Below are 17,006 nucleotides of genomic sequence, written 5' to 3' on the forward strand. Positions count from 1 at the left end.
GTTGAAGGTACTTTGAGGGGGAGGCAGGAAGAGGGCTGAAACAAGCAGGCAGCACGAAGCAGAGAGAAGCCAGCCACAACTCTAGAAAGGTCTTTCAACGTCCTTTGGCTCTTGCTGCTGCTGTGCCAGCTGCTGGCTACCGGCTGGAGCCCCCAGCAAGCTGCTCTTTCCACCTTCCTTGGGGGAGTCCCTCAATTATGGAGGCTGCATCTCCAGAGAAAGTACCAGAGACCACCAGGTGACCGTAAGTCACGGATCTTTGACGATAAATTCACTTACGCTGCACAAGTTCACATCGTCAGGGGAAGATGTGACAACTGTGCATTTGTGTCATGTAAGAGTTGCTCTTACTACCTGCTTCAAGATTTTCCTTCGTTTTGTTTTTTTTTTTTTCAACTAGGGATCTCCTCAGTGGCCTAAATTTTCCGTTCCTCACAAGCTCTGCCTGGCTCATGCATGAAGGGGCCAAAGATGGCCTTGCGCCTTTGCCAGTCTGCCGGGGACCTGCTTAGCTTTCCCTGCAGGCTGTCCTCGGGCTGCCCTCCTTCCCAGCCAGGCAGCGCCTTCGATGAGGGAACGAAGAAACCCCCCCCTCGACCCGGCAGGACGAGCCGCACACCAGAACCGGGCCGGCCGCCTTCCCCCCCCACCCCGCCACGACCCGTCTCAGCGGTCTGGAAACGCGGGTCAGTCACGGCCACCTCTTCCACGGTTCACCGCCCCCCGAGGGGCGCTGAGGGGGAGGGGACCCGGGCCACCGGCCGGTCTCGCCCCCCCCCCAGGCTCGGCGGCGGCCGCCTCGCCCCGCCGCCCCTCAGGGTGAGCGCCGCGCCCCCTCCCCGCGAGCCGCCGGGCGTCTGTGGGGGCGCCCCCTTCCCGCCTCTCCCGCTCCCGCCTCCGCCGCGCTCCCTCCTCCCCGCTCCCCCCGCCTCCTCCCCCGGCAGCTCCCCGCTCGCTCGCTCGCTCGCTCCCTCCTGCCGCTCCCCGCTGCGCCGCGCCTCGCCGGCGGCGGCATGGAGAACCAGCGCTGCTTCGCCAACCGCTTCGATGACTACCCGGGCAGCCCGGCGGCGGCGCCGGACAGGGAGGCGGCGGTGCCGTTGGTGACGGCCACCATCGAGCGGATCCTGAGGGAGCTGCCGCCCCTGGGCGGCCCCCGCGGCTGCCAGGGCGGGCTGTACGGCGGCGTGGCCGGCGTGGCCTACATGCTCTACCACGTCGCGCAGTGCCCGCTCTTCGCGCCGTCGCGGGAGGCCTACCTGCGGGCGGCCCGCCGCGTCGTGGACGCCTGCCTGCGCTACCAGGAGGGCGGCGGCGAGGCCGACGCCGACACCCGCGCCGCCTTCCTGCTGGGCGGCGCCGGGGTGTACGCGGTGGCGGCCCTGGTCTACCGAGCCCTGGGGTTGCCCGATTTCGCCCGCCCGCTGGGCAAGTTCCGGGAGCTGAGCGAGGTCTGCGCCCCGCTCTCCTTCCTCGAGTGCGGCTCCGACGAGCTCTTCGTCGGACGCGCCGGCTACCTGTGCGCCGCCCTGGTGCTGAAGCAGCGGCTGGGCATGGAGGTAAGGGCCGGCAGGCGGCGGGTCGCCCCCGGGGAGGGGGGGGGGGGGACGGGGACCGGCCCCGCCGTCGGGGCTGGCGGCGGTCCCTCGGGCTGGCGACGAGGCGGGGCAGTGCCTGGCTGGAGGGGGATGCGCCGGGGCTCCCACCAAAAACAAACCAAGAAGAAAAAAAAAAAAAAAAAGCTAGCGCTTTTGGGGCACGCTTCGGGAAGAGCCCCCCCCCCCCCCCCCCCGGTGTGTGTGTGTGTGTGTGTGTTTTTTTCTTCTCTGTTTCTCTCGTAGCTGTTTCTCCGCAGCGCTCCTCCCCTGAACTCAAAGATGCGTCTTTTGGAAGAGGGAGTGCGGGGGCACAGGGCGTGCGGGATGCGGTCCCGCCGCCGGGAACAGGGCCCCGCATCCCGCTGCGGGTCGCTCCCCGGGCACGCCGAGAGCATCCGCTGTTGGTTGCCAGGTGGTGAATTATTTGGCAGGAGACACCCCGGGCTTTTCAAGAATATTTCAGTAAAATGAAGCGGGTGGGAAAAAGGAATAGTGTTGGGCAAAACAGAGCAAGGAACCTTATAATGATAAGTGGTGCTGTGCCAGAATTTGCAAGCAAGATTTTTCAGAGGCGCTTGGTCTTGCTAACCCCAGCATACAGAAAAGCTGGTGGTCTTTTGGAAATCTGGCCACGAGTTTTGGTGCTTTTCATGAACGGGAGCTGTTTTTTTTCTGGAAGCTTGAGATGTGATGATGGTTCAGTGTACTGTTGGTTTCCGTAGTCGGGACATTACCCTAGGATATTGTCATTGTCAGCGCTGACAATTCAGAGCTTCCACTGACTACAGCGTAAGAATTAATGCAACTGATTCTGTTTGCTGTGGTGTTTGTTACTAAGTGGTCAGTGCAGTGTCTGAGCAGGCATTTGTTAGATTTTTGTTCCTGTCCTCTTGTCAGGTCCAATCTGTGTTTCCTCTGTTAATCACTGATTTGCAAGTTCATAGGCTTCTGGCTTGCTTTCCTCCTGCAAGAGGAAGCAACTATTACAAGTAAATAAATGATGTAAAACCAAGTGGCTCTGCCCCATCCAATACCAGTCACTGCAATCAGAGTCCAAGGAAGTTCATTTAATGGAGGACTCGGGAGGCTCCAGGGTATCCAGAGAAGGAAACAACAATGTTAAGTCAGTTGAATGTTTTGATCGCCTTGAACAAAAATTCTTACAGCACTAAGCATTTAAAGTAGCGTACCATACGTGCTGTTTCTTCACATAGGATTGTCTGACAATCTTAACCATAGTAATGGTTATGTTATTTATAACCATAACATAACCAAACTTTTCATTCTGACAGCATTTTCTGTGAGAGGAAAGTTTTGTAGACGCATCACAGTCTGTGCAGCAGTGCCAGGCTGCGGGGATGGTTCCTCACAAAGGAATAACCGTGCCTATTAATTCAGTTTGCACTGGGAGAGTGTGTCTAGTACCCCTGTCAGTGCCTATGATGGTGTCGTGACATACCAGCTGAATGAGGTGGCACCCTGGACTCTCCTGCTTCGTTTAATTCCTTCATCCATTTGTCTGACGTCCTTGAGAGCAATCGCTGAACAGTTTGGGGACTAGGTGCAATCACCTCTGACGGGCACCATGAGGAAGGGGAAAGCTCTCCTCTCTGTTTGCTTGCTTGCTGAAAAATTATACCTTATGTCGCTGTAAAGAGTTAAACATCCCCACAGATGAGCACAGGTATGCAGTTATTGTGGAATCCATTTAGCAGGTGGGTTAAGTACAGTCATAGAGGGATTTATTTTGCCAATAAAAGATACTCTGTGTCCCCTTGCTGATGTTTTAATCGGTAGGCTAACATCCTTCTGTAGTATTATTTATTCTGTCACCACATTGTAATTTTAAATCTATAGTGCAAGAAATAAATCAAAATAATCTAAACTGTTAAGTATTAATAAAACCAACATTAATTTTAAATTTTAGCAAAACCTAAAACTTTTAATTAAAATATTTTGCTCCTTGATGAGGAAAATTATAATGATTTCTAGTCTATGTGTACTCATGCTTGAGCAAAATTGGGTCTTTTGACAAATGTTCCCATCCTAATACAGAATTGCTGTAATTCGTACATTGCCAGACTAGACCCTGCATCTTTTTACAAGTGAAGAAAGGGATGCCCAGAGAGAGTGTATGTCATATATTACCCAAGGTCAAACAAACGGGAAGCCAGGTACATCCCAGAATAGAAGCAACGTCTTGTGATTCAAACCACTGGAAAATGCTACCTCCTGTAATTTGATTGTGCACAGCCTTACATGGCTCATTGCAGCATATTTTCTTGTTTCCCACGTTCTTTTTTTGAGGACGCTGTACAAACATTTCCAGCACAAAGTGAAATCCATTCCTTGCATTGAAATAGAGCCGCTGCTGCCCGTATGGTTGTTTTTTCCTCTGAAGAAGTCAAATGGTGACCTATATACAAGAAGCCTTTGAAGAAAGGCTTTTTGACCAAATTTTACAATTTATGGTTTACGTTTGGTTTTTGTCTTTTCCGAGCAGGGAAGGAAGGAGACTGCTTTATTTCAGTAAACACCAGTTTAGCTCAGCTGCTGTGCCCTGATGCTTCAGTTTCTTGCTGAAGAGTCTCGGTGCTTTAAAGCTTCGCATATTCTTCAGAAAGTTAGTGGACAGTCCTGAAGGATCCAGTCGGTTGAACAACATTGACCTCATGTGAAGAAGTCATTTGCATTCAGCTGGTTTTCAGAGTTTTAGGCTATTGCAGCATTTTTCCCTGATGAATTAATTGAGAGTCTTTGCATGAGTAAGGATTACTTCAACAGTCAACGCTTAACAGGGTCTGACTTTAATGATGCATTGTGCATTAGAAAAGATGTTTGTTTTCATCCTTTCTTTAATTTCCATTACACTGTAGTCGCTGCTTCCCAGGCAGAGATGGGTAAAATACTGTTTTGGCAGAAACGATGTGTCATTTGTATAAGGTACATATAAATAAGGTGTATGTGCTTTAGCTGTCCTTAACTGCTGTGTTTTCACTGTTCGGGGGAAATTTTGTTTCTGTTCTGTCTTCTTTGGCTACCTCTTTTCCTGATGCTTGTAGTGTTGGTTCATTATGTGTTCCTGGAGAAATCTGTCAGTCCTGCTTTTAATTCTCTTCACTCAGTCTCTATTTGCTTGTACAAACAGCAGTAGTAAGACACCATTAAAATGGTGGTCCCATCCCTCTGTTCAGATGGCATTTTATCCTCTGCTCATTTTTTCTCAGTGATGTTTCTGTCTCATTTCGTGGTTGATGGAGCATGGTGTGTCTTGGTAGTTGCACTTCCTTCTGGCAGTGTAACCGTCAGATGACAGAGGAAAAGGTACAGAAGTTCAAGTGGCTTCTTGCATCACCATCTGCTAAGTTGTTACCGCCTTTTAGCACAGCTCAGGTTTGCTTTTAATAACTGACTGAGCTGATGGGCTTGACTGACTTCCACTAGCTCTGGGTTGCAGCAGGAAAGACAGCGACAGGTAGCAGTGTACCATGTAGAAGGCAGGACAGCATTTTGCATGACTGCCTGATGCTGTGGTTTCATTAGAGACTGTAGTTTTGAAAGACACTGGGGACACCGTAAGAGACCCTTGCCTGCTGTTGCAGTGGTGACAAACTGAACCAGCACACTATGCCAGCAACACGGCCAAACCAGTTCCCTTGTGGGCTGAGGCACTGGGGTGAGTCTTGACAGCCTGCAGAGACCTTAAGCTCTTTCATGCCACTGTACGGTTAAGCTTTCTGTCTCTGTGGCAGAGGGGCATCTCAATTTCCCTTTCCAACAAATGCGATGTCATGATTTGGTGTGTTTATGAGGTTGTTGTCCCGTCACAGGGAGGGCACAATTCTGATGTTATTCTGTTATGGGATGCCCAGAAGGGGCAATGGTCTTTCTAGCACGACTCCGTTAAGTGTAGGGCTCTGCTAAAAACTGTACTTATCCTGGCTGCTGTCTATCACCAGAGTCTCTTTTCTCTTGGACCTCCCAAGACTGCAAATCAAGCTGACCAACTTCACCTCGTGCGTGGAAAACAAAAATAGCACTACTGTGCGATGTCGGGGACCTGGGTGCCACAGCAAGGGAAGTGTGAGGCAGGACTGGCTTTAAAAGACAGTGGAACAGACTGATGTGCAGTGCATGGGACCGGATAGGTCCAGCCAGTGTATTTCATAATATTTTGGGAGAGAAGATACAAATGAATGAACACTTAACATTGTTTCAACTCCTCAGACAACTCTAGATGCTATTACTTGTTCCTTAGAGTCTTCCCTCCAGCCAGTGTTTAAAGACTATTGTAAGTTACTTTGCTCCACATTTTTTGGTGTTTTTTTTTCAATCTCTTAGAAAAAAATTCAGAAAGTGTGAGAGGAAGGAGCTTCCTGAATGCTGCCTAGAACATGTTAATTTGCAGCTCTTTAAAGTGGAGTGGAAATGTATCAATGCTGAACATAGTGTTTATGAAAGACACTTGATGGACTGATCTTAGAAAGGGAGATCTGCAAAATACCCACAGAAGAGATGTACCTCCAAGTTCTGTAGCGCAGAGTCCCCATGTTAAGACTTTTAATCTCACCTGTGCCTGAAAGGGAAGCGTTGTCCTTTGAGGTGAGATTTCATTCCTTCTCTGTGCCCATTGAAGTCCTTTCTCTCTGTGGAAGAATTTGCCAGCTTATCTGAAACATTACGGTGGTTGAAATGTCAAATAGCGTGGTGCTAGCTGGAGCTGTACTGATTTCATTATTTCATTTTACACAGGCCACTACGCAGCCAGGATGTCGGTTTTTGCCACAGAGGATTAAAATGAGATAACAGTAAAGATAAAAAGCTTTTGATCCCAGCCTGCCTCTTTTAAATGTACATTCCTCTAGCCATGATTTCCCAAACCACACACAGGGGCTAGATTTTGCATTAATTTGCTTAAATTGATGAATTTAAACCAGGAGTTGAAAATAGGAGTTTTCTAAAGTAAACAGTGAAACAACGGGAATTATTTGCATCCAGATTTTTTTAGAAAGCATTCTGAAATAGTTTGGGTCTACATTTCAGATTTTCTCTGTTTCCCTTCAGCAGGGCAGCACGAATCTTTTTTTATTTTAAACAGCCTTCAAATTCTGAGATGGTGACATCTTGAAAATGGCCACCTGGATTCAGTTCAACATAGTGGACACTGAATATCCAGTTGTAGAGTTAAAGTAGAAAATTTGGGGTTGAAAGTGTTGAATTTCAAGTGTACTATTTAACAGCCAGTAAAAAAGCACTGTGGTACAGAGGGTTTGGTGTGAATCCTGCCAGGACTGGAGGTTTGATTGACACAAGTTTAGCTACATGCATTATATATTCTGTTGCAGAAATACAGATTTCAACCGCTTATAGCTGAAGAGTGGTATTAATCTGCCATCGTCTTCTAAAAAGACAGTTTTGTACAAAAGCAGTGTCATATTTCTGTACCGCTTTGTGCTGTTGGAAGAATGTTTCCCTATGCAGAAGCATCTTTTTGCTGAAAAAGCAGCCCAAGCAGTAATACTGATGTTATAATACCAGTTTTTAACAAAAATTAAAAAAAAAAAAAAAAAAAGAAATGTGTTTATCCAGAGGCGTCTCTTGTATCCAGATAGATCTCTACTTTCCTGTCCTTCTTCTAACTCCTTTACATTTCACATACTGGAAGTTAACTCTTAAACCTTGTCAGTTCAGTCATCTTCCTCATCATCACCACAGCGCCTAGCTAGAAGCAGAGGTCTTTGTACTCTGCAGAGCAGAGTGTGCTGCCCCAGGCTTGAAGATGAGAGCTGCAGAACAAAATGCAGGAATCAGAAGGAGGGCTTTTTGTGGAAAAGGTGCTGAGCAGTTCTTTGGACCTGTGGAGCGTATCTGGTGACTGAATCTCTGGAAGCATCCAGAGCTGTCAGGGCATTTGAAGCAGAGAAGCAGGGAATCTCTCCAGCAGAGAGGTGCAGGGCTTGGGTGGAAGCTACTCTTCTTCACAACATCAGTTACTTGTGGTCAGTTTGGTGGCACAGTGCAAGGAGTTTCTTAAATCTATTGCCTTAGGTTTTCAGATTTTTGTGTGTTATACTTTATACATACATCAAAGAACTTTATTACAGTACCGTGTTTCTACAGGTGGCTATATTTGACATTTATGTTTTCCTCCATGACAAAGGCTAATAATAGTGATTTTTTGGCACAGTTCTCACAAAGGACCAAAAGCCACAGTTAACTGTGTTAACTCACAGTTAACACTGGGTGACATAGCAGAATGAAAGAGTGCATGTGTAGAATGTGCATATATGGTGGAGTGTGTGGAGGCAGAGAAACAGGCAGGCATAGAGAAGAAAGGCATTTGGTGGAGGCTGAACAGAGAGGAGGAAGAAAGAACCAATAAAAAAGCAAAAGAATAAGTTACCAGCAAAAATATAAAAATGGAACGCTGCAGAGGGGTGGCAGAATTCAAAGATGAAGGAGAAAAGGAAAGAAATAACTTAGACCCTGGAGCAGGGGAGATTTAAAATGAAAATCAGGTTTTCTGGCAAACTGGTGTGGATCTGATGGCTAATGTATTCAATTTAGAAGAAGATAGAAGTTCAACAGAAGAGTAGAGACAGGGAGAAGATGGGTGAGGGAGTGGTCAGAGGAGTAAACTACCTTTCGTTGAGGAAAATTACTATTTTTGTCTGCTTGGTTTTTGTTTGTCACTCTTCTGTCACTGTATTCTCTTTGCATAGGCTCATACACTTACAAAAATAGCTGTCATCACATTCAGTGCTTGCAAATGCAGAGCACAACATTATGTCTTATATTCCATATTTTCTTTCTCTAAGGAATAACTGAGGTAACTACTTGATGTCTAGAAGCAAATATGGGCATTTTCATGAACATTGCCGTACTTCTTTTGACACTGACAGTTTCCTATTACATGCATATAATACTATAAATTAGTATGTAACCTAAATGGTAATGCTGTTAGTAAACCTTACTTTGGAACAGGCTAAAGAAGCAGAAATGTGAAAGACTGAGCTGCTCCTGACAGGAAGGAAAGAGCACGAGGCTAACAACAATTACCAATGAAAGTATAACATCCTCAGCACTTTACAGCACTGAAATGGAGGGATAAAATTAAGCCTTAAGTTTCTCCATAGTCATTTAATATACATCGTTAGAACATTAGACTTGGTACGTAAATCATAGCACAGCTATGCACCACAACTAGCAGGGACCAAATATAGAAATCATCCTCTTCTTTCCTCTCTCCTCCATTAAATCAATAGACCCTACTTCTCTCTGTTAATTCAGCTGAACAGTCTTAAAATCAACCTACCACCCTATTGACAGGCTGTATAAAGACTGCAGAGCAGTTTACTCAGACAGTAAACTGCTGTCTTGAGCCTCGCCTTCAAGCTGTAGAGGTGGCTCTGTAGAGAGGATCAGGGAGGCAATTAAAATGGGTAAAAGTCCCATGGTCCTGCTCTGCTGCTGCAGGAGCATCCCATCACAGCATGGTGCAAGGCATTTGCTGTAAATGGTAGTTTTGTTTGTCAGCCAACTTCTCTATTTCACCCCCTTTTTAAAAAATCAGAATTCAATATATGCAATCAGGTCACCATTTTTAATAAGACAGTGTATCAAAATGCCTCTTTATCTGTGTCTGTCATGCAGTTCTTTGACCACTGACAAGCATGATATTAAGCACTGAGTGATGTTGCATAACCTTCTGTCCACTCCATTACAATAGGGCTCAATGAAAATACCCAGTCAAAAACAATTATTTCTTATCTATGTTGTAGGATTATTTTCAAGTGATAGTTAGTGAGCTGATTAATATTTCTAGGAGTAGCAAGGCAAAATAATTGAAATAGTTATTTCACTTTAGGCAAACATGATCAAGAAGTATCTTAATAGCAGTCCAAGCTGTTGCTGAGTCATTTGGTGTTTCTCAGCTTGGTATATTTTGATGTCTGAGAGCAGAGCCATAAATCTGTTTTTGCAGCAAATCAAATGAATTCCTCATTTTAATGGCTTAATATCTCTTGTTGAAGAACAGTGGATCATGAGTGAGATGGAATGGATGTCAGATAGCACTGAATAACTGGAGGAGGGGGAAATGCGGCAGATAAATACACCTTCTAGCTGTCCAAGGCATTTAGTTATTTTGTGTGGCTAATCTTTTTCTTCACAGAATACTTCTATTCCCTCATTGGTACAACGTTAATGTAATTGACCACTGTAAGCTGGGGATGTACTGGTCAAATGTAGATTTCATTGTCAAGGAAATGGAAGCTGCTCTTAAGTGTGGGCCTGGGGCTAGAAGCTGCACAGGACAAAGCAACTCTCCACTGGTGGGTGAGTGCAGAACTGGAAAATGGTGGGTATTGTATGCTCCATACCGGCAGTGTTCTGCAGTTTGTCCACTCAGTCCTGACAACCAGGTGATATCCCTACCAGAATCAAAGAACTGGTAGGGACCTTTAGAGGTAATTCAGGCTACGGTCTAGCCCCCAGGCAGGTGTGCCTGTGCCTGTGTCATCCCTGGCAGTCTCTCTCTAACCTGCTCTTCCTACCACCCACTGACGGAGGATCTGCAGTCTGCCTTGGCTGTCTGAGACACTTCCCTATTAGAAAGTCTAGCTTAATGACTGATCTGAATCTTGCTGTAATTTAAGCCTGATACTCCTTGCCCTGTCCATTGAGAAATAGTGAGAAATTCTGTTCCTCTTTACAGAAGCTCTTCATATGTTTCAAGACTGTTATAGTTTCTGCCCTTAATCTTTTCTTGTTGTAAACAAACAATCCTAATCCTTCCAATCTTCCCATGTGTGTCATGTTTTCTACATCTCTAGTTGTTCCCATTACGCTCCGCCAGACTCTCTCCAGCCTTTCCTGTAGAGTGCCATAAGTTGGACATACGATTCTAGCACAGGCTTTTCTAATTGAGCAGAGAGATAACTTTGTGTTTCTTCCAGGTCTTGTTTCTATTTATACAGCTCAGTAAGGTGTTTGCATCTCACACCCATGTGACACTGACTCACATCAGCTCATGACCTGCTGTTATCCAGCAGTCTTTTAATGGGCCACTGCTACATGGACAGGTATTCATTAGGAAAAGCCTCTGAACAAGTGAAGTAGGTAGGGGTCATACAAAGACAATCATTGAATCGCAGAAGCTGTGCTGTGGTACACAAAATGAGAAGCTTCTTCAACTGAAGGAGCTTTGTTTCATTAATGCCAACTAAAGAATCTCCTTTCCTTTGTTCCCTGAATAAAACTGGGAATATGTTATTCTATGTTGTAACACCAGACGTGCCATTGTATATTCAGGGGACATCTGTGAAGTGATAGGGTTCCTTTGTGGAAGTACAGTTGGAACAATAGATTTGAGAGGACCATATTAAGTCAATTATTTTGTCCACATTAGAAATCAAGGAATAAGTGAAATCTGAAGAAGTGTCTGGAGGTTAAACTTACTCTGTTCTTGTGATTTACTTTTGTTGCTAATGTAAAGATAAAGCTTGGTGTTGTCTCTCTCCCTAGTTCTGTCACCTTCAGTGAGGGCCATTTTATGTATTCTTGCATTCACCAGCAGCATGAGTCAATGGAAATCTATCCTTTTATTTTTGTAGAAGTTTCTTATAGCTTCATCCACCATCACCAAATGTGGGGGTTTTGGCCTACGAGAACTGTCCTAACAAAAGCAAAGATTGTCTTGCAGTAAATTGCAGGCAGGGGTTGGAAGCATCAGCCTTGCCATAGATGTTCATAGGACTTTAAGCGTGCCATTTTCACTAAGGTTTTTCATCCCTTTGTAAAGCTAACTCCTGATCTCTAGAAATTTCTACTTGCCATCTGTGAAATGACTAATGTTATACTTAATTGTTTCAGTTTTCTAAGGCCAAGCCAGTGATTAATTAGTCAAAATTACAGTTATAATAGCAATGGACCCCAAGATACACATTCCACACGTAACTGTTTAAATTTAATCAGACATAAGTTGGACAAATATGAACTCAGGGAAAACTCTTAATAGTAGAACAGCAAAACAAACTTCTTCAGCTTCTTTAAATAAATATTGATTTGTTTGTTCTTGGTCTTGCAGAGCTGAATCAATCATGAGCTTTCTTATGCCAGGCTGCCGTTTTCATACATACACATTTTTTATTATGCCAGCAAAAATACCTGGGAATAATGCATATATAACTGCTGCACATCCAGAAGACAAAATGTAGACAGAGTTATAGTATGAATACATTTGTCCTTGTCATGGTTTAACCCCAGCCAGCAACTAAGCACCACGCAGCTGCTCACTCACTCCCCCCCCCCCAGTGGCATGGGGGAGAGAATCAAAAGGAAAAAGGTAGAGCTCGAGGGTTGAGATAAGAACAGTTTAATGGAACAGAAAGGAAGAAACTAATAATGATAATGATAACAATAATAAAATGACAATAATAATAAAAGGATTGGAATATACAAAACAAGCGATGCACAGTGCAATTGCTTGCCACTCGCTGCTGGTGCCCAGTTAGTCCCCGAGCGGTGATCCCCCCGCCCCCACTCCCCCCAGTTTATATACTGGGCATGACATCCCATGGTATGGAATACCCCTTTGGCCAGTTTGGGTCAGCTGCCCTGGCTGTGTCCCCTCCCAGCTTCTTGTGCCCCTCCAGCTTTCTCGCTGGCTGGGCATCAGAAGCTGAAAAATCCTTGACTTTACACTAAACATTACTTGGCAATAACTGAAAACATCCGTGTGTTATCAACATTCTTCTCATGCTGAATCCAGGACATAGCACTACACCAGCTACTAGAAAGAAAATTAACTCTATCCCAGCCAAAACTAGGACAGTCCTATTTTGATTTTGTTCTCTAAGCAGTATGGGACTGCTAGCTTATTTTGGTAAAACAAATATTGTGAGGTAAATTTTTAAAAAACCACACAGGTAAGCTGAGTCAAAATCAAGAGTTGAACCTAAAGACCTCTAGAGGAGTAAAATCCACACCATCTGTCTGAACAGTGTATCGACATATGCACTTACGTTTGGATTTGGTTCAGTCGTACAGTCAAAGCATGGCCAAGGCTGGAGGTCACCTCTGGAGAACTTCTGGTCCAGCCCCCTGCTCAGAGCGGGGTCCGCAAAAGCAGATTGCTCGGTGCTGTGTCCACTTGGTTTTGAATATCTCCACTCTGTGACCTCCCTGGGCATCCTGTTCCTGTTGGGCCACCCTCACAGTAAAAAAACTTTCTCTTTAAGTAGAATTTTCTGTCACTGGGCATTGCTGAGAAGAGCCTGGCTCCCTCTTCTCTGCTGTCTCCCATCAGGTGTTTATACACGCTGATAAAATCTCCCCTGAGCCTTCTCTTCTCCAGACTGAACAATCACTGAGTTAATACATAAAAAGCACCCATGGAGGGCCAGAAAAATTAAATGTGACTCCCATAAATTGCAGTCGTTCCTGCTCCATTTGCCTCTTTCCCCAAAACCAGGCCACTCCTGTAGAGCTGCAGAGGACAGTTGTGTAAAATGACAAATCCAGCAAAAGAGAAGCATGGCATTGAGTGCTCCCAGGGCAGCGACAACACAGTGTAATCTGTAGCGTGAGGTAATAGTAGTCCCTGTTAGTTAATTATACAGCACTTTGAGATCTTCAAATGCAAGGTAATGGCTAAGTGTAGTGGATGTTTGTTTACTGGTGGTGGTGGTGGTATGATTTGTCTCATGGTTCTTGCTCCTCTTCCTCCTTTCTGTGTGAAGTTTGAACTCTTTTAGAGTAATCTGAACTGCGCCTTTGGGCACAGCAGTCTCTTTTTCCCAAAGCATGCTTGGTTTATACAGTCACAACTGAGAATAAGTAGTGCAAAGGGAAGATTGATAACACTTTCCTAATTTTATTATAGTACCAAATGGCAATCTTTTCACCAGGAGGAAAGTACAGATGGTGATCCCATTATTTACCAAGTAAGCTACATTTTAAAGAGCGCAGTATGCCACACTTCCTCAAACTAATCCCATGACTCTTACTCTGCCCTTGAAATGTGGCAGTATTGAATTATAAGTGACTGTCTGTAACTGAAGTATGACTTGAATTGTATTTGGAATTGTGGGCGTATTTGCAGGCAATGCTAACGGCACTGTATGCCACTGGAAACTCTTTTGTTACTGTCTTTTGCTTCAGAACTGTCTTTGTCGATGTGCCTGGGAGGATCTGGGAGCCACGTACAGATCGTCAGGATTTTTACTACATCAGACTGCTACCACAGTCTAAGAGTAGGGGAAAATTCAGATGACTCAGAGGACTCGATCACCTTCATCTGGTTTTCCTGCATTACGTTGTCAGCATTCTTCTCGTAGCTTAAGTTGATATTTCTATTCAGTGGCTTATTGGCATGGCACAAATTGCAGATCATCACGCAAAGTAGAAGTGGCATGATGCCAGCATGGAGTTCTCCAGAATTACCTTTGCTTGAAAGCAATGCTGGTGCTACTTTAAAGTGACTAATTTATGCTTCTGTTAGCCTGTGAATGCTGCTGTTGTGTCATTTACCTCATTTAACTAATTTCGTAGGTAGCCACATTGTTCCTCAGCAGCAAATATTTAGACATACTTCTAGATGTCACATGCCTCATAAATATCTGCATAACAGAACTATGCATATAAAGCAGCATGACTTAGAAGAATAAAGAAGTCTTGCGAGACAAACAAGATCACTTGTTGTAAATAACAGAATTATAAAATTAGTGGCTGATGAAAGAGCAGTAGCCAATACCCTGTTTACGTTTGAATAGGGCTTTTGATGCAGTGTCAAAGATAATCTTCCTTGAAAACTTAATTCATGCTGGCTTGGATGGGGACATTGTAAATTTGGAATTGGCTGAAAGACCACAAGCAAGCTAATCGTAACTACTAATGAAGGACTGATATAGGAACCAGCCATATTTATTATCCTCATTAATGATCCAGAAGAGGCAGCTCACTAGATAAGACTTGCTTTGGCTTTTAAACTGAGACAAGTGCCAGATACCATACAGAGGCAGAGGAAAAGTATGAAAACAGCTCAAGGATTAAAAAATGAGCTAAAACAAGGTTTATTTTTAGCAGTACAAGCACATGTATCTGGGGAGAATTATCTATAAATCTTACCCTGTATGCTGGGAAGAAACCAAGATTCAATTAAGACGAACATGACAGGACCTGAGTTACTTGTGTACTCAGTTCACATGAGTGTCAGCATATTGTCTGCACGTGTGCTGCATCACTGCTTGTACATCTGGATGTAACATGATAGCACATCAGAGTTCTACGCTTACTTTAATGTAAATTAAGGTTATGTTTCTTTGCATTTATTCTGCATGGGAATGAACAGCTAATATAAATGAAAAGTCATAACCAGTCCTGACAGAGGTTAACACAACATGGTATCCAAAAGGTCAATGAAATTTTGGGCTGCCTACGCAGCTGTTCCGCCCAACAGAGGTATTATGGGTTCACTCTCTATGATTCTTCAGGCCTTTCCATTGCCTAAAACCCACTGTGGGTGCCAAGACCCAAAAGTTTTGTTGTCAGAACTTTCCCCTGCTGGTGACTAAGGTTGGATATGCCTAAATGTCCAAGGCACCTAGTTTATGCCCTTGAAGTCTTCTGGGCATCTTTTGATAGGCATGCAAATCCTGGGAGCGGTGTGTTGTGGGACATATAAGCCACGCCAAAATTTATAAGCCAACAGCTGCATCACTCACCATCCATGGAGCTCTGGTATAGATTTAGAGAGCTCTCTTTTCTCCATGGTGTTTATGCAACTCCTTCCAGTTGCCTTTCCACAGTAGCAGCAGTTTGCACTCCATCTCACCTGCTGTACCTCATCTCTACCTTCTCCAAAGGAGGCTGTAAAGCTGCAGCTGGGGACCATGTCCCACCTCTCTCCCTGTTGCAGTCTCTCCCAGATTGCTGGAGGTGCTTTTCTTGCAGAGCCCCAGGCAGGGTCTGGCCTGCTGTGGAGTAAAAGCAAACTAAGCATCATGTCTTTTCCCATTAGCAGGGGCAGAATGTGTTCACCTCTCGTCACTCTTACAGGTTTTAAGACCAAATTGGGCTCTGAGCAAATCACGGTCCAAATGGGGGTCATAGTCTCTTCCTTTCTATAATGCAGTAACCTTGAGATTTCATCACTAACCTGGTAATTCAAATTCACATCCCTTCTTTTTCTGGCGCAGTGCAAGAATTTAAGCTGATGCCTCTAAGCTGAGTGAGCTGATGGCTAGAGCAAGTCTCTCTTATTGCAGCTCTGATTGAAATTACTTATATAAAATACTCAAATGTTCTTCATAGCAGAGCCTGGAGGGAGGTGCCCCAAACTCCAGGCTCCAAAGTCACTCTGTTTCTTTGTCACCCAAAGTGTAAGCACGGAAGGAAACTGTTCCTGCACAGCAGAGGCACACTAACTGCAGAACAGCTTTGAGTAACGATTTTCAAACTGTGTTACACACAGCACAACATGGACCTTGTCCAAAGTGTTGAACGCTTCCACTCTCTTGCAGTGAGGAGCACAGTAGTACAAACAAATCTTTCTTCTTTAGGATTTGTTTCCAATGCTCCATCTAATTAAACATCTTGTACCAGTACCAGATGACTCAGAGTAGCTGCACAAATGTCTGTGGAAGGTAATTTTGAAATGTGTTGTCTGTAACATGCCTAACCTGCATTTTTTAAGGACTGGCTTTATGCTCTGAAGTACAAGGGTTTACCTTTCTTCCAGAATTGGTGGGCTGAGTTCTGGGAGTTGATTGTATGACTTGGCCTTGCAACATCTGTCAGGAGTAAATGTTCTTACAGTGTAATATTTGATGAGTTGAAAGGTGATAAAATACTTATTTAAAAAACACAGGCTCTGAAGAGCTGTAATTTAATTCAACTGGATTGGTGCGGCACTTCTGGCAGTTAACTGAAAAATCTTTTTAAAAAATTCTCACCTTAATTATAGAGAGGTTCAGTTGGTTTGTTAAAATTCCACAGTGCGAGTGGACTCAGCTAAATTTTGCAGAAACACATTCCCTAGCTTACTTGAGTCTTGGGTGAGCAGAGAGATATTTCGTCTTTAAACTTGCTGCTTTTCATAAGCTAGCATTTTGTTCTTACATTACAAGATCGAATAACTTTTTGTGTTCTTTATCACATTAATTACCTCCTATCCAGAAAAGAAATGTTGCGGTCTTTTTAGCTTCACTTCTTAGGAGAATATCTTACTTGTCTCTAAAATATCTGTTTCTGCTTGATTTTTTTTTTAATTTTATTTTATTTTGATATGGGAGAACAGACCTGGAGAATTATCGGAAGAAAGAACAAAGCAATGACTACTAAAGTAGCTTTTTAATAACCATTTCAGTACTACCTCATGCATCCTAACACTTTTTGTTTGCTTTCCAC

General features: G+C 44.4%; 1 protein-coding gene across 1 annotated transcript in view; it reads left to right on the top strand.

Moving 5' to 3' along the window:
• The first annotated feature begins 918 nt into the window (after nucleotides 1–918).
• The window catches only part of LANCL3 (LanC like family member 3), a 38,832-nt gene continuing 22,744 nt past the window's right edge, over nucleotides 919–17,006 (top strand). The window contains exon 1 of the mRNA XM_069784921.1: nucleotides 919–1,559. Coding sequence (XP_069641022.1) covers nucleotides 1,014–1,559 — 546 coding nt within the window. The 5' untranslated portion in view covers nucleotides 919–1,013. The remainder of the gene's footprint in view (nucleotides 1,560–17,006) is intronic.

This window comes from Haliaeetus albicilla, chromosome 6, assembly GCF_947461875.1.
Source record: "Haliaeetus albicilla chromosome 6, bHalAlb1.1, whole genome shotgun sequence".
NCBI lineage: Eukaryota > Metazoa > Chordata > Aves > Accipitriformes > Accipitridae > Haliaeetus > Haliaeetus albicilla.